Below are 13,380 nucleotides of genomic sequence, written 5' to 3'. Positions count from 1 at the left end.
GCAACCTCTATTTTTTGTATCTTCTTAATCTTTATTTTAAATAAATATTTTTTCATTTTTCATTTTTTCATTTTTTTTTTCAACAACCTTGTAACTACCTAACTGAAAATGTTCAAAAGTCTTTACAAAACCGCACTCTTTATTTTAATAACTTTATACCTTTTTGGACTTTAAGTACTTACGGCTAACGGTAAGTACTTAAAGTCTTAAAGCAGGTAAGTAACTTACCTGCTTTTCTAACGAGAAGATAAGAAATACCAAGGCCGTTATTATTCCGAGGGTTACGGTTTGAACCTAGTGTCCACAGAGTACCTATACGATTTTATACTGCTTGAATAAATTTGACATAACCAATCCCACTATTACTCTGTGTTCTTCTGGGCAACTTTGTTTTGTGCATTTGTGTTTATTTCACGAAATTCTCAAATACTTACTAAAATACTCAATTTACACATAAACTATTCAATTAATGTGTAAATCCGTCGCTTAATTTGTTTACTGTACTAGGCTATTTGGTGATACATAGCCGGTTATCACCTTAGCATCCGGTCATACGGGCGGTGGCTCTAAGCCCCCCGTGAAACAAGTGAATCATGTCTGTGAGTGAGAAAGTGTCCCTTTCTGATGCCCTCAGCAATGTGGATGTACTGGACGAACTCACTTTGCCAGGTAAATAAACCAAATTTATATCAAAGTAATAATGGACACCAAACTGAAGTTCTTACATTAATATAATTTAAACACTGTCTGGAATGTGGTACTTTAGCACAAGAACAAACAAACAATACTATAATCATGATACCTACACAGACAAATTTAATGCATGCTGTTGGTGTCAAAAGGCAACCATTCAGCATACTGCAGCACAAGTTTGTTGGAGGATTTTTTCTAATGGGCAACATTTGAGCCAATCCTATCATATTTCACTGTACAGATGAGCAGCCATGCATCGAGGCGGCGCCATGCTCCATCCTGTACCAGGCCAACTTCGACACCAACTTCGAGGACCGCAATGGCTTTGTCACCGGCATCGCCAAGTACATTGAGGAGGCCACCGTCCATGCCAATCTGGTAAATTGACAGTAATCTTACTTACCCTGACTGCTATGCTGAAGGTTTGATTCCTGGCTGAGGCAGATATTAGATTGAAGACAGATTTTGCATGGTAATGTATCTATAATATGTGTAGATGTTAGTGCCATATTACCATAAATTTATCATTTCTTTGCTTGTGTGTCACATGCAATTCCTGTACATAAGCACTAATAATCCAAAAATCAGTACAGTCTAGCTTCAATGTAATCATAACCATTAACCTGTGAGCTCCCAGAAGTGTGTGAAACAGGATAGATATTTATTGTGTCTGGATTGATTGTTTATTTCCCATTATCATCATCTTCCAGAACGAGCTACTAGAAGAGGGCAACGCGCACGCCGTCATGCTGTACACCTGGCGGTGCTGCTCGCGAGCCATCCCGCAGCCTCGCAGCAATGAACAGCCAGACCGGGTTCACATCTACGAGAGAACTGTGCAAGTGTTGGCCCCGGAGGTGGACAAGCTGCTGCACTTTATGTACTTTCAGGTATAGTACTGTTCATGTAACTTGACATAGGCATGGTAGGGATTATTTGACTTGACCTCTTTTATGTAGCGTAGATAGAGTGCACATCTACGAGAGAACAGTGCAGGTGCTGGTTCCAGAGTTTGACAAGCTTCTGAACTTCATGTACTTCCAGGTATAATAGAGTTCATGTGACTTGACCAGTGTAGCCACGTAGCCAGTACCCAAATGTGATCTTCTAGAGTGTAGACTTCTACTTGTAATATTTTGCACCCTGGCTCACCAAGTCATCACTAGTGCGTAGTCGCAACGCCTCAAGTGCTTCTATCATGGGAGAGTTAGAAAAATACAATACAATACTATATTTGCACCAAAACAGAACTGAAACTTAAAAATAAAAACAGTACAAAAAGGCGGCCTTATTGCTTATATAATACACTACTTAAACACTACATACAATAAATAAATAAACCAATAAAATAAATACATAATAAATATTATTATACATTTACTTACATACAATAGAAAGTCCCTTAAAAGAAATCCTTTATAGAGTCACACTATAACACTAAGCCCTCACTGTCGTTTCCAGCGCAAAGCGATCGAGCGTTTCTGCGGCGAGGTCCGGCGCCTGTGCCACGCGGAGAAGCGGCGCGACTTCATCTCCGAGGCGTATCTGCTGACGCTGGGCAAGTTCGTCAACATGTTCGCCGTGCTCGACGAGCTCAAGAACATGAAGAGTTCCGTTAAGAACGATTATTCCACGTACAGGAGGTGAGATAACACATTTCAAACTCGTTGTGCAAATATAAGTGGTTCAGTATGACCCTCTGAGGAACCCCCTTTCAGCTTAGTATACCACTTTTAGAACTGTATAAAAGGCGATACGGCTCGCGAACTATCGCGTGAATACAAATGAACCTACAGCTAAAAGCGGATGGCTTGTGTCGTTTCGTCGTTGCTCGCGAGTCGCCTCTGAATACCTTCGGTGATTACAGGCAGTCATGGAACTCGTGCATGTATTATGTACAAATAACATTATAAAAGGTTAAAAATTGGTAAATTATTTGTGCAAAGGCAGTCATTTTAGATTTAAATGGATCTTATTTTGAATCTATAATGCGTCCGTCTGGTTGCTTCAATCTTGAATGCGTCTGTTGGTTAATAATAATATGTGATAGAGGTTATACTTCTTGTTAGTGTACAATCTACTTTCGGAGATAGATAAATAATCACTATTTTGGTATATTTTTCTCTCGAAACTGCTCTGACCCTCTATTCCCCCACAGGGCGGCGCAATTCCTCAAGGTGATGTCTGACAGCCAGAGCCTACAGGAGTCTCAGAACCTGTCCATGTTCCTCGCCACACAGAACAAGATACGGGACACTGTTAAAGACGCTTTGGAGAAGATCAATGGTGAGACTTTTTATATTTATTTGTTTCATTCAGTAACAAAATATGTATATTTGATCCTCCCTTTAATTAACTTCAGTAAGACGTGTAGGTACACACTCAATCTGTATTATAGGTAGGTACTAATCTAAGGCTATAATAATCTAAGGAACTGTCCATATTCGAACAAAATACGGGACACGCTTGGTGAGACTTTATTTATTTCATTCAGAGTTCATACACTCAACAATTCACACAAACAAAAACACATACACATTTCTAGTCTGCCTACATCTGTATGTAAAATTTGTACCATTTGTACGAGTGTAAAATATGAACATATAAATTTACGAGGTTTACATTAGAAGGGCGCTAGTGCGGGCGCATTTAAGTCGTGACAAAAGTTTTGCATCGCGCTCACTTTTGTCATGTCTTAATTGCGCCCCGTGCTAGCTCTTCTGTATGTACAATTATTTCTACCATTTGTACTTTTACCGTTTGCACGAGTGTAAAATGTGTTCATATGAATGTTGCAGGCTACGAAGAGTTGCTAGCTGACGTGGTCAACATATGCGTCTACATGTTCGAGACTAAAATGTATCTGACACCGTCAGAGAAACACATGCTTGTAAAAGTAAGTACTTATTTGTACCTTGGTCTGATCAAAAAGTCGAAAATGCAGGCGATTGTGTACAATAATGGTCATGTACCGGGGACTTCTTTTGTGAAATAAGGTATAACCCAACCAGTGTCCTAAAGCTGAAGCCTGTTAAAGGCTGTTTTTAACAGCATGCGAATTTGATCACGCATGCGGGATTGCCCTGCACGCGTTCATACAAGTATTCATGGTAATGCGTGGAATATTTATTTATACAACTAACATACACGCAAGACGCGAGAAAATGGCGTACCATCCCGCGTGCGTGATGAAATCCGTGTGCTGTTAAAAACAGCCATAATAATCTATTGACTGCTAAGTAAATTTACCTACTTTCTTTCACCATTTCAGCTAGAACATACTTTAATATAATGTGTAGTAATAATAGATATATTGTTTAGGTGATGGGTTTCGGACTGTTCCTGATCGACTCCGAGATCTGCAACATCAATCGCTTGGACCAGAAAAAGAAGATTCGACTCGACAAAATAGACAGAATTTTCAAGGTATCCTATAAAGATTTATGATATTACCTACTTATTTATTAATTTACACTTTATTGTAGGTATACTAAAACACGTTTGTTTGGTGTAGAACTAAAGTATATATGAAACTCTTTTAATAAAAATAAATAGCTATAAGTAAATTTAAAAAACAACCATTGCAATTAATAATATTGTTTTTACCATTTTACCTAAATTTTATCTCCAGAACTTGGAGGTGGTGCCTCTATTCGGAGATATGCAGATAGCGCCGTTCAACTACATCAAGAGATCCAAGCACTACGACCCGAGCAAGTGAGTGTCATCGTCGGTATATGTCCATTGCTGGACATAGGCCTAAATACAAAATCATTTTACGTGTATTCATCGAATGCACAAGCTCTTTTTTTAAACTAGTCTATCTTTTATCTGACAGTTGGGTGGCACTAGGCCAGCGTGGTGGACTACAATCGTCGAAATATAAGAGGCCCGTTTGGACAGCTCCAAAATGTATGGGATGACAGCTGGTATCAAACCTAAATCATAAAAAATCTCCACAATAAGTAACTTTTGGTGCTTTAAAAGTTCTTTTTTCTTTCGGCCGTTAAATAATAAGCCAGATTATGTGTCTTTATGTATTTCATCAAGTAAATAGCAAATTCGTGTAGCTGTCCAAACGGGCCTATTATATTTCGACGACTGTAGGCCCAAAACCCTTCCTTCATTGGAAGTAGACCCGTGCCCCGGCAGTGGGGATGTCATGGGTCTTGATCATGATCTTTTATCTGTAATTTTTACTATAAAATCTCTATGGTTGACTGAACAAAAAATAAAACTCACATACTTTTTCAGATGGCCCCTGTCTTCGAACCCGAACCCGATATCTCCTCAAGCTGACCTGATGGTGCACTTGCCGCAAATAAGGGAGGAACACCAGAACTATATCTCCGAACTGGCGAGATATAGTAACGAGGTAATATAGGGTTAGGTACAAAATTGATTTCTTTATTAATTAGTTTAACGGGAATCAGGTCCAAAATATTATTTTTACTTACATACACGATACGATACAACCCGCTTATATGATATATTATTATGTAATAAGTTCACCAAATTCTATCTACAATTAATCATATATCAGGGATGTCTGGAAATAATTGTAATTTGCACTTTAGTAATAATTTTACTTGGCTGCCAATTTTCTGAATACTTTTTTCTCCAGGTGACCACCACATTCAAGGAAGCTGGCTCTGATGCCGAAAACCTGGCTGTAAGAGAATTGGGTAAGTAATTAACACATTATTATTCGCAATCTGTTTTTTTTTAATATTGCAATTTCAGTAATAAACGGAACTAGTCTTAAATTATTTATTTTTAATATTTATTAGATCTTACATGACTGGCTATAAAATAGCTGCAAAGAAAACAAATTTCTCCGCCAGCCCTAAACAACCCACTTTCAGCTCTAGGCTAAAAACGTGCCTCTTTCTTCCCTCCTAGCTCTCCGAGGCCTCCAGCTCCTGTCAGCTTGGTGCTCGGTGCTGAGCGAGCTGTGCTCGTGGAAGCTGCTGCACCCCACCGACCACGCCGCCAGCGCGCGCTGCCCGCCCGACGCAGAGGAGTACGAGAGGGTATGGAGCCGTTTAAAGAAAGAAATAAGTTATTTAATCTTAGTGTGCGTGCTGTCGACTCAAGTCCCTAGCTTCATTCAATAGCAATTTGTATGACATGTTAATCAGCGCCCCTATATAGTAAGTAACTTTCTAACATTACCGGGTTAGAAACTTATAAAACGCATGGAAAGTTCCATTATGTTGCCTTGCGTATCGAAATGCTATCGACTTAAATCGACTACACGATTACACGACGGAAAAAGAAATTAAAATATTTCAACACAAAATTCAAGAGGCCTTCAGTCGTAAAGGCATAAAAATTAGCAGTCGTATGAGTCAGTGTAAACTGAATTTAGACTACAAAAACTTTTTTCTTCTATAACTGAAACTATGCATTTTTATGTTTTAACTTACCTTAAATCCCCCCTATCTTCCGCAGGCGACCCGCTACAACTATTCCTCAGAGGAGAAGTTCGCCATGATAGAGGTGATCGCCATGATCAAAGGCCTGCAGGTGCTGATGGGACGCATGGAGACCGTCTTCGCTGACGCCGCTAGAAGGTGAGAGCATTTTACAATCCTACTTCTTACTAATATTATAAAGATGAAAGTTTGCGAGTGTGTGTGTATGTTTTTAACTTCTACACGTCAAAACGGCTGAACCGATGTTAACGAAATTTGGTACGGAGTTAGCTGACACCCAGGATTAACGCATAGGCTACTTTTTATTGCGGTTTTTCCTAGAGGAAAACTTTTAAGGCAAAGTGAAGCTAGTACAATAAATATTTTATTTACCATTTTTATGTTTATTTTTGTCTAAAGTATATTCGAATTTGACTTCAGTCCCCTGCAGCTAATTGTCTTGTTGCTAAGGGTAAAAACAATTCATCACTCTTAAACATCTTTCGCTGCTGCTGAAAGTGTATAAGGGCGTACCGCAAGGTTAAGTTTTGGGACCCATTTTATTCCTTATTTATTTTTTATATCATAACTACGCTGCAATCAATTTTTACCTTATTTTCATATATATTTTAATTCTATTTTGTCACAGGTCAATATACGCGGAACTACAAGATTTCGTACAGCTGCTGCTGAGGGAGCCACTCAGAAAGGCCATCAAGAATAAAAAGGATTTGATCAGAAGGTAAATGCGAAATAAAATATTTAGCCACTTAAAGTGGTGGTCACACTATTGAAGAAACACACCCTCAACAAAAAAGTCGGGATATCCACGTTATTTTTATCTGTTTGTAAACGTTTATATTCATATTTCTCAATGAATACTCTAAGAATTAAGACGACCGAATGGCGTAGTGGTTAGTGACCCTGACTACTGAGCCGATGGTCCCGGGTTCGATTCCCGGCTGAGGCAGATATTTGTTTAAACACAGATATTTGTTCTCGGGTCTTGGATGTGCCCGAAAAATGGCAATAGGCCCGCCCCCTATTACATTGGGACTAACATAACACTCTGGCGAAAAGTGGGTGCAGCAATGCACCTCTGCCTACCCCGCAAGGGAGTACATTAGTACAAGGCGTGAGTGCGTGTTTTTTTTTTTTTTTTTTTTACTCTAAGAATGAATACTTATCTGGCCCTGGTTTCAAGCCCATATATTTTCCAGCAAAATAATCATTATTGTATCAGTATGTTATTCATCCTTTCCCAATAGCGTCGGCATTCCGGAACCAGCCACTACCGGATGCCTGTTCTAATGTGGCTCATCAAGTATGTCGCCTATTTCGACATACTTTCGCCTATGTATCTTCTATCTCTCTCTCCTTTTGTCTCCCAGTATAATCAAAATGTTGAGGGGGAAGAAAGACTGACTCTCCCCTCCCTCTCTAATTATCTCTCTAATGATCTCTCTCTCTCTCGCAGTATAATAGTGTCGGTGCGCGAGACGTGCGGCGACTGGGCGCGCGGGTGCGAACCTCAACAAGACCCAGCTTTGAGAGGGAAGAAGGACGACCACAGCTTCACGATCAAAGTGCCGCGACGGAATGTCGGTATGTAGAAGGAAAAAAAGAAATAAAAATTCATTTATTTCTAACACACAGAAACAAAAAATTAGAAAATCGAATTATATAAAAAGTTTTAAAAACTAGCAGTTACAACTTTTAATAGCAATAGTAGAGGAATTATTTATACACATTATATTATTATACAACGTATCAACGTATTATATTTGTACAGTAAATAAACGAGTCGCTAAATTATTGCTACAGACTAGGGCAAATAGCGTGTCAGAAATATGTAAGTATGTAGTTGTATCTTAATTCGGCTACAAATAAAATTACTGAGAACTACTCAATATTAAAGTCTTTTTATAATAAAATTGTGACTTTGAAACAAATTTTCCCTAGGGACGAAAAAGCTATACTTTCCTCTTTTTGAAAAGGCAATTCTTAATAATTGCGACGTTACAGATGAAAATATTCACTTTTTAGATTAAGGATGATTCTGATGATAGTGTAATTCCCCAGGCCCGTCATCGACACAACTGTACATGGTGCGGACCCAGCTCGAAGCCCTCATCACTCACATTTTTACCCACTTTCCGAACATTCTTTAATCAGACGGCACCGTAGTTAAGGCGGGAGTGAAGCTGCTTCCGAAGCTTGGGGCCGCGGGTTCGAGTCCCGCCCAGGGCAAACGTCTGAGCATTTGTGTTTGCCTTGTGTCTGGTTGTCGTTTATCTATTTAATATGTATCTTTCTATGTATTTGTGTGGATAATATATATCAGTTGTCCGACAACCATATCACAGGTCCTGCCTAGCTTTGCGGCGGATGGCCGTGTGGGAGATGTCCCCATATATTTATATTTATTGTTGTAATTGGAAATTGATCTAAAGGTCGAGGATTGAAAAGATTATTAAAGATTTATTAACAATAATGTATTCGCAGAGTACATTTCAAATGTGCACGTCATAGATAAGGCAATTCGTATATCGAATAGATATTAGACTATGGTTGAGTCCTAAGAATAATGTTCAACATTAATTTAATCAAAACCCACGTCCCAGGCCCATCATCAACGCAACTCTACATGGTGCGGGCCCAGCTATAGACCCTCATCATCATCACTCACCTTTTTACCCACTTTCGGACCATTCACTAATCAAACCCCACTTCCCAGGCCCATCATCAACCCAACTCTACATGGTGCGGACCCAACTAGAAGCCCTGATCTCGGACAAGTCGGGCGGCCGCCGCACGCTACGCAAGGACCTAGAGGCGGCGCCGCTAGCCGCTATTGAAGCCTTCCACCGGCAGAGCTTCTTCTGGCAGTATTTGCTTAATTTGTCCGGTATGTTTGAACTTAAATTTGCTTTATCTTTCTCCCGCCTTGTGAGTGCTTAGCTTACCAGTACTTTCTCACCTACTTTCTGAGTACAAATGATGCAATTTTTTAAATTATCTACTTTTGAGGGTTTTTGTTTTCATTAGTATTCAATTAATTTAATGTTTTAATCAGAGCCTAGTACATAACTTAAATAAACTATCTCCTATACAAAGTTACATTGTACATTGGAAACCTATTGGTTACCTACATGTACGGTTTCTTGGCCGCCACCGAGGCCTTCCAACGGCAGAGCTTCTTCTGGCAGTACCTGCTTAATTTGTCCGGTATGTTTGGTTTTCAAATCTGTACCTCAGAGGTAAACCGTAACTAGTCTTCTTTTTGGAGTCTCTTTTTTTTACACTTATGTGATAGAGCTCATTCACGTGACCTCAAAAAAGTGGATATGTTTACTGAGCGTAGCGAGGGCGCTATTAGGCGAGGGCCTGTGCAGCGATTACAAGACTTTCGAATCTCCGTTTACGTTGCGTATCATCAACTGTCACTGATATAGGTAAGGCAAATTTGTTAGTTCCAAAAGTGACTACGTTGGCGGTGTTCTTTTTTCATATGTTTGTGTGGTATCGAAAATGGAGTGGAGTGTGTTTGATTTTTAAATTAGCTGTCAAGAAAGCAATTTTGCCCTCGGGATGAAAATAGATGTATTCATCCCGCCTTTCGGTTTTGAGCTACTTTTAGAGTGAGGGAGGAAGTGTTGCGTAAGGGATGAAGCCCCTACTCCCAGAAACATCAGGGACTAAATAATGGATTCACTGGAGGTTAGCTTTTCATTACGAATGTGAGGAAAGTAAAAATAAAAACATGGATTTGAATGATAATTTCTTCTTCTCATAAGGTTCGTGCACCACACACACACACACACGCACTCACGCCTTGTACTAATGTACTCCCTTGCGGGGTAGGCAGAGGTGCATTGCTGCACCCACTTTTCGCCAGAGTGTTATGTTAGTCCCAATGTAATAGGGGGCGGGCCTATTGCCATTTTACGGGCACATCCAAGACCCGAGAACAAATATCTGTGTTTAAACAAATATCTGCCCCAGCCGGGAATCGAACCCGGGACCATCGGCTCAGTAGTCAGGGTCACTAACCACTACGCCATTCGTTCGTGCACCGTAATTACATATAATGTTATCTATTCAATATTTACAATTATTTATTTTCAGATTCGCTGTCCAAATGCTGTGATCTGTCGCAGCTGTGGTACCGCGAGTTTTACCTCGAAATGACCATGGGAAAGAAAGTTAACGTAAGTTTTTTCACATTTAACCACATACATTGCACAGTGTTGTGGCGCTCCTTGGGAGAGGCCTATGTCCAGCAGTGGATGATTATTGGCTGATGATGATGATGATGATGATGATTGCACAGTGTTACTTTATAGGTCAAACATTTTTACGAAATATTTTTATGTATTTAAAGTAGTAATGAATTGTGTATGCCCACTGTGAAGTTCTTAAAAAACCTTAGTTTCTATCAAAAATGTCTTCATCCCTATCATCTTGTCCCATGAATATATTTTTTCCCATGAGTAGCTTTAACAGTATTATATATCTGGTAAATTCACTTGCCTTCCCGAAGATCACTGATAAAACCTCACCCCACAGAAATGCACGGTCCGCCACCAACACAACGAAGAGTGCAATGACCTCGTGACCATGGAGAAACGCATACAGTTCCCTATTGAGATGTCGATGCCGTGGATACTGACGGAGCATATACTGAGGAGCAAGGAACCTGCTATGATGGAGTAAGTATCTCTATCTTGGTTTCTCTCTCGCTCTCTTCCCCTCTCTCTCTCTCTCTCTCTCTCTCTTCCCCTTTCTCTCCACCTATTCCCTCTTGGGAAACCTTAGTAAGTACAATTCTGTGCAGTATAAAGAGCACTCCCTCTCCATAGCTCTCATATGTGTCAGATAACTGTATAGAGAGCAGAGGTGCGAGCACAGGATTCGATACTATTTTCGAAACTACACGAAGGGTCACTTTTACTAAACGCTAAACGTATATAAAATAAAAACGGCTACTAAATATGAAGAAAATGCTTTTAGCATTAAGTCCACCTTTTGTACACTTATATTTCATATTTGTGCAATAATGTATCAAATAAATAAATAAATATATATGTTTAACGTTTTGTGAAATTCCACCTAACATATGGAAAAAACAAATGACACTTTTGGAACTAACTTTGCCTTACATTTTGACAGTGACAGTTCACGATACGCAACGTTAAGGCCTGGGTCTCCTATTTTATGCTATATGCGGCGTCCGACTTTGACGTAAACGTTTCGATCAACGTCCTACGGCCTACCTACGGCGTCTACGCGCCAACGTCGGCGTGTGAGGGAGACCGCATCAGTACATTTCTATAGTGAGCAAGGTGACGCGGCCTACGGCGTGACGCTGGACGCGATCTACGGCGTAAATAGGAGACCCGGGCCTAACGGAGGTTCGAAACTTGTGCTCGCGACTCAGGACTGACTGCTTTACATGACCATCCGACAGCATCATAACTAATCATAAGTGATCATGACCATTGACCAGCCTTAACAAACTTGGAAAATCACTAAATTTAGAAATAGAAAATGATGGAGCTACTCGGGTATCGACATCGGGTTTTGAATCAGAGCTTCCACCTCTAAACCACAGAAGCAGTTGTATCAAGTGTTGTACAGTAGTATAGCAATAGAAACAAATTCAATTTTCTTTTTCCAGATGTTACTTGTATATTAATCTGTCTAATACCGTTCTAAACATCTGATGAACATGTTTTTTTAAACTTTTTTGTACTAATAAAGTTCTTCCTTTGCCCAGATACGTCCTCTACCCGCTAGACCTGTACAACGACTCGGCACAATACGCGCTGACGGTGTTCAAGAAACAGTTCCTCTACGACGAAGTGGAGGCGGAAGTCAACTTGTGCTTCGACCAGTTTGTGTACAAGTTGAGCGAGCAGGTCTACGCGCATTACAAGCAGTTGGCTGCCAGGTAATATATGCAGGGTGTTGTGAAATGCTATGGTAAGATGAAAGAGAGGAATTTCCGAAAGTTCTACGAACAAAAGTTGTCCTCCTGAGTCGCTTTCGGTTTACATTAGCCTTTTGAACTTGATTAGATACAGGGTGAATATTCATCAGTGATAGTCCCGTTAGCAGCAGCCCGTTGTACTTAGCAACTTTCATAAAGTGATCAATTCAGAAATTGCAAAAATGCCAACGAGAACGTTTGTGATATTATAATCCCATGAATAGTATAAGATTAATATATTATAAATCACGACTCCTTCAGGTTATTGCCTAGTTCTAATGTATAATTACAATCTAAATTCGGTTGATTTTGATGGCAGAATTTATCACGTTTTTTACACCTTAACGGCTTGAAAGCAATCTTATCCAAATTATTCACCAAAGGTTAACTGGTAGAAAATGCTGCTAGCATTAAGTTTGTCTTTGTACCAATTTACTTTGTGCAATAAAGAATTTAATAATAATATCCTATATAAAATTCGTGCCTGAGGTCTCCTTAAAATGGCTGCGTTATTGTTTGTTGTGTTTGTATTTTGTCTTGCTGTCTGGATTGTTCTATACTCTCACTGCATTGTTGTATGATGCTGCCTTTGTGTCAAATATATATCATTTCTTCCCCCCAACAGCATGCTCCTAGACAAGCGCTACCGAGCAGAATGCGCGGCTCGCGGCGCCAGCACGGCGCCCCACGCCGGCCGCTACGCGTCGCTGCTGAAACAACGACACGTCGCATTGTTGGGACGCCATGTCGACTTGTGCGCGCTGGTGAGTTAATAAGCTGTTTTTGAGTGTAAGTTTGGTTGAAATCGGTTCAACGGTTGTCGAGTTATGAGGTTATTTATCTCACACTATAATAAAATAAAGTGTTGAGGATTGAATGCGGTCGATACGCGTCGCTGCTGAAACAACGACATGTCGCGCTGCTGGGACGACATGTCGACCTGTGCGCGCTGGTGTAGTTTTAAAGATCTAAGAACCCATAGGTACATAGATAAAGACAGACGCGGGAAGCGACTTTGCTTTATACTACATAGTGATAAATAAAATAAACGCTGAGGCGTGGGCCCGGTCGCTACGCGTCGCTGCTCATACAACGACACGTCGCGCTTCTGGGGCGACATATCGACCTGTGCGCGCTAGTGAGTTAATAAGCATTTTATAAGCTGTTTTTTAGTGTAAGTTTGGTTGAAATCCGTTGAGTGGTTGTCGAGTTATGGGGTTATTTATTCTACACTAGCATTTCTTATTCTTGAGCTGTTAAATAATAAAATAAAGTGCT

General features: G+C 40.1%; 1 protein-coding gene across 1 annotated transcript in view; it reads left to right on the top strand.

The window, feature by feature from the left end:
* Positions 1–352: 352 nt before the first annotated feature.
* Positions 353–13,380, top strand: part of LOC105397594 (cytoplasmic FMR1-interacting protein) — a 28,379-nt gene continuing 15,351 nt past the window's right edge. Inside the window, exons 1-19 of the mRNA XM_048623880.1 lie at positions 353–669; positions 935–1,071; positions 1,404–1,583; positions 2,155–2,336; positions 2,852–2,979; positions 3,492–3,589; positions 4,015–4,119; positions 4,325–4,410; positions 4,948–5,068; positions 5,318–5,378; positions 5,596–5,726; positions 6,148–6,269; positions 6,760–6,852; positions 7,588–7,715; positions 8,848–9,018; positions 10,239–10,321; positions 10,680–10,822; positions 11,890–12,063; positions 12,728–12,866. Of these exons, the coding sequence (XP_048479837.1) occupies positions 594–669; positions 935–1,071; positions 1,404–1,583; positions 2,155–2,336; positions 2,852–2,979; positions 3,492–3,589; positions 4,015–4,119; positions 4,325–4,410; positions 4,948–5,068; positions 5,318–5,378; positions 5,596–5,726; positions 6,148–6,269; positions 6,760–6,852; positions 7,588–7,715; positions 8,848–9,018; positions 10,239–10,321; positions 10,680–10,822; positions 11,890–12,063; positions 12,728–12,866 (2,358 nt within the window). The 5' untranslated portion in view covers positions 353–593. The remainder of the gene's footprint in view (positions 670–934; positions 1,072–1,403; positions 1,584–2,154; positions 2,337–2,851; positions 2,980–3,491; positions 3,590–4,014; positions 4,120–4,324; positions 4,411–4,947; positions 5,069–5,317; positions 5,379–5,595; positions 5,727–6,147; positions 6,270–6,759; positions 6,853–7,587; positions 7,716–8,847; positions 9,019–10,238; positions 10,322–10,679; positions 10,823–11,889; positions 12,064–12,727; positions 12,867–13,380) is intronic.

The sequence above is a fragment of the Plutella xylostella genome, chromosome 11, assembly GCF_932276165.1.
Source record: "Plutella xylostella chromosome 11, ilPluXylo3.1, whole genome shotgun sequence".
In the NCBI taxonomy this organism is placed as follows: Eukaryota; Metazoa; Arthropoda; class Insecta; order Lepidoptera; family Plutellidae; genus Plutella; species Plutella xylostella.
This window is presented reverse-complemented; position numbering and strand designations above follow the sequence as displayed.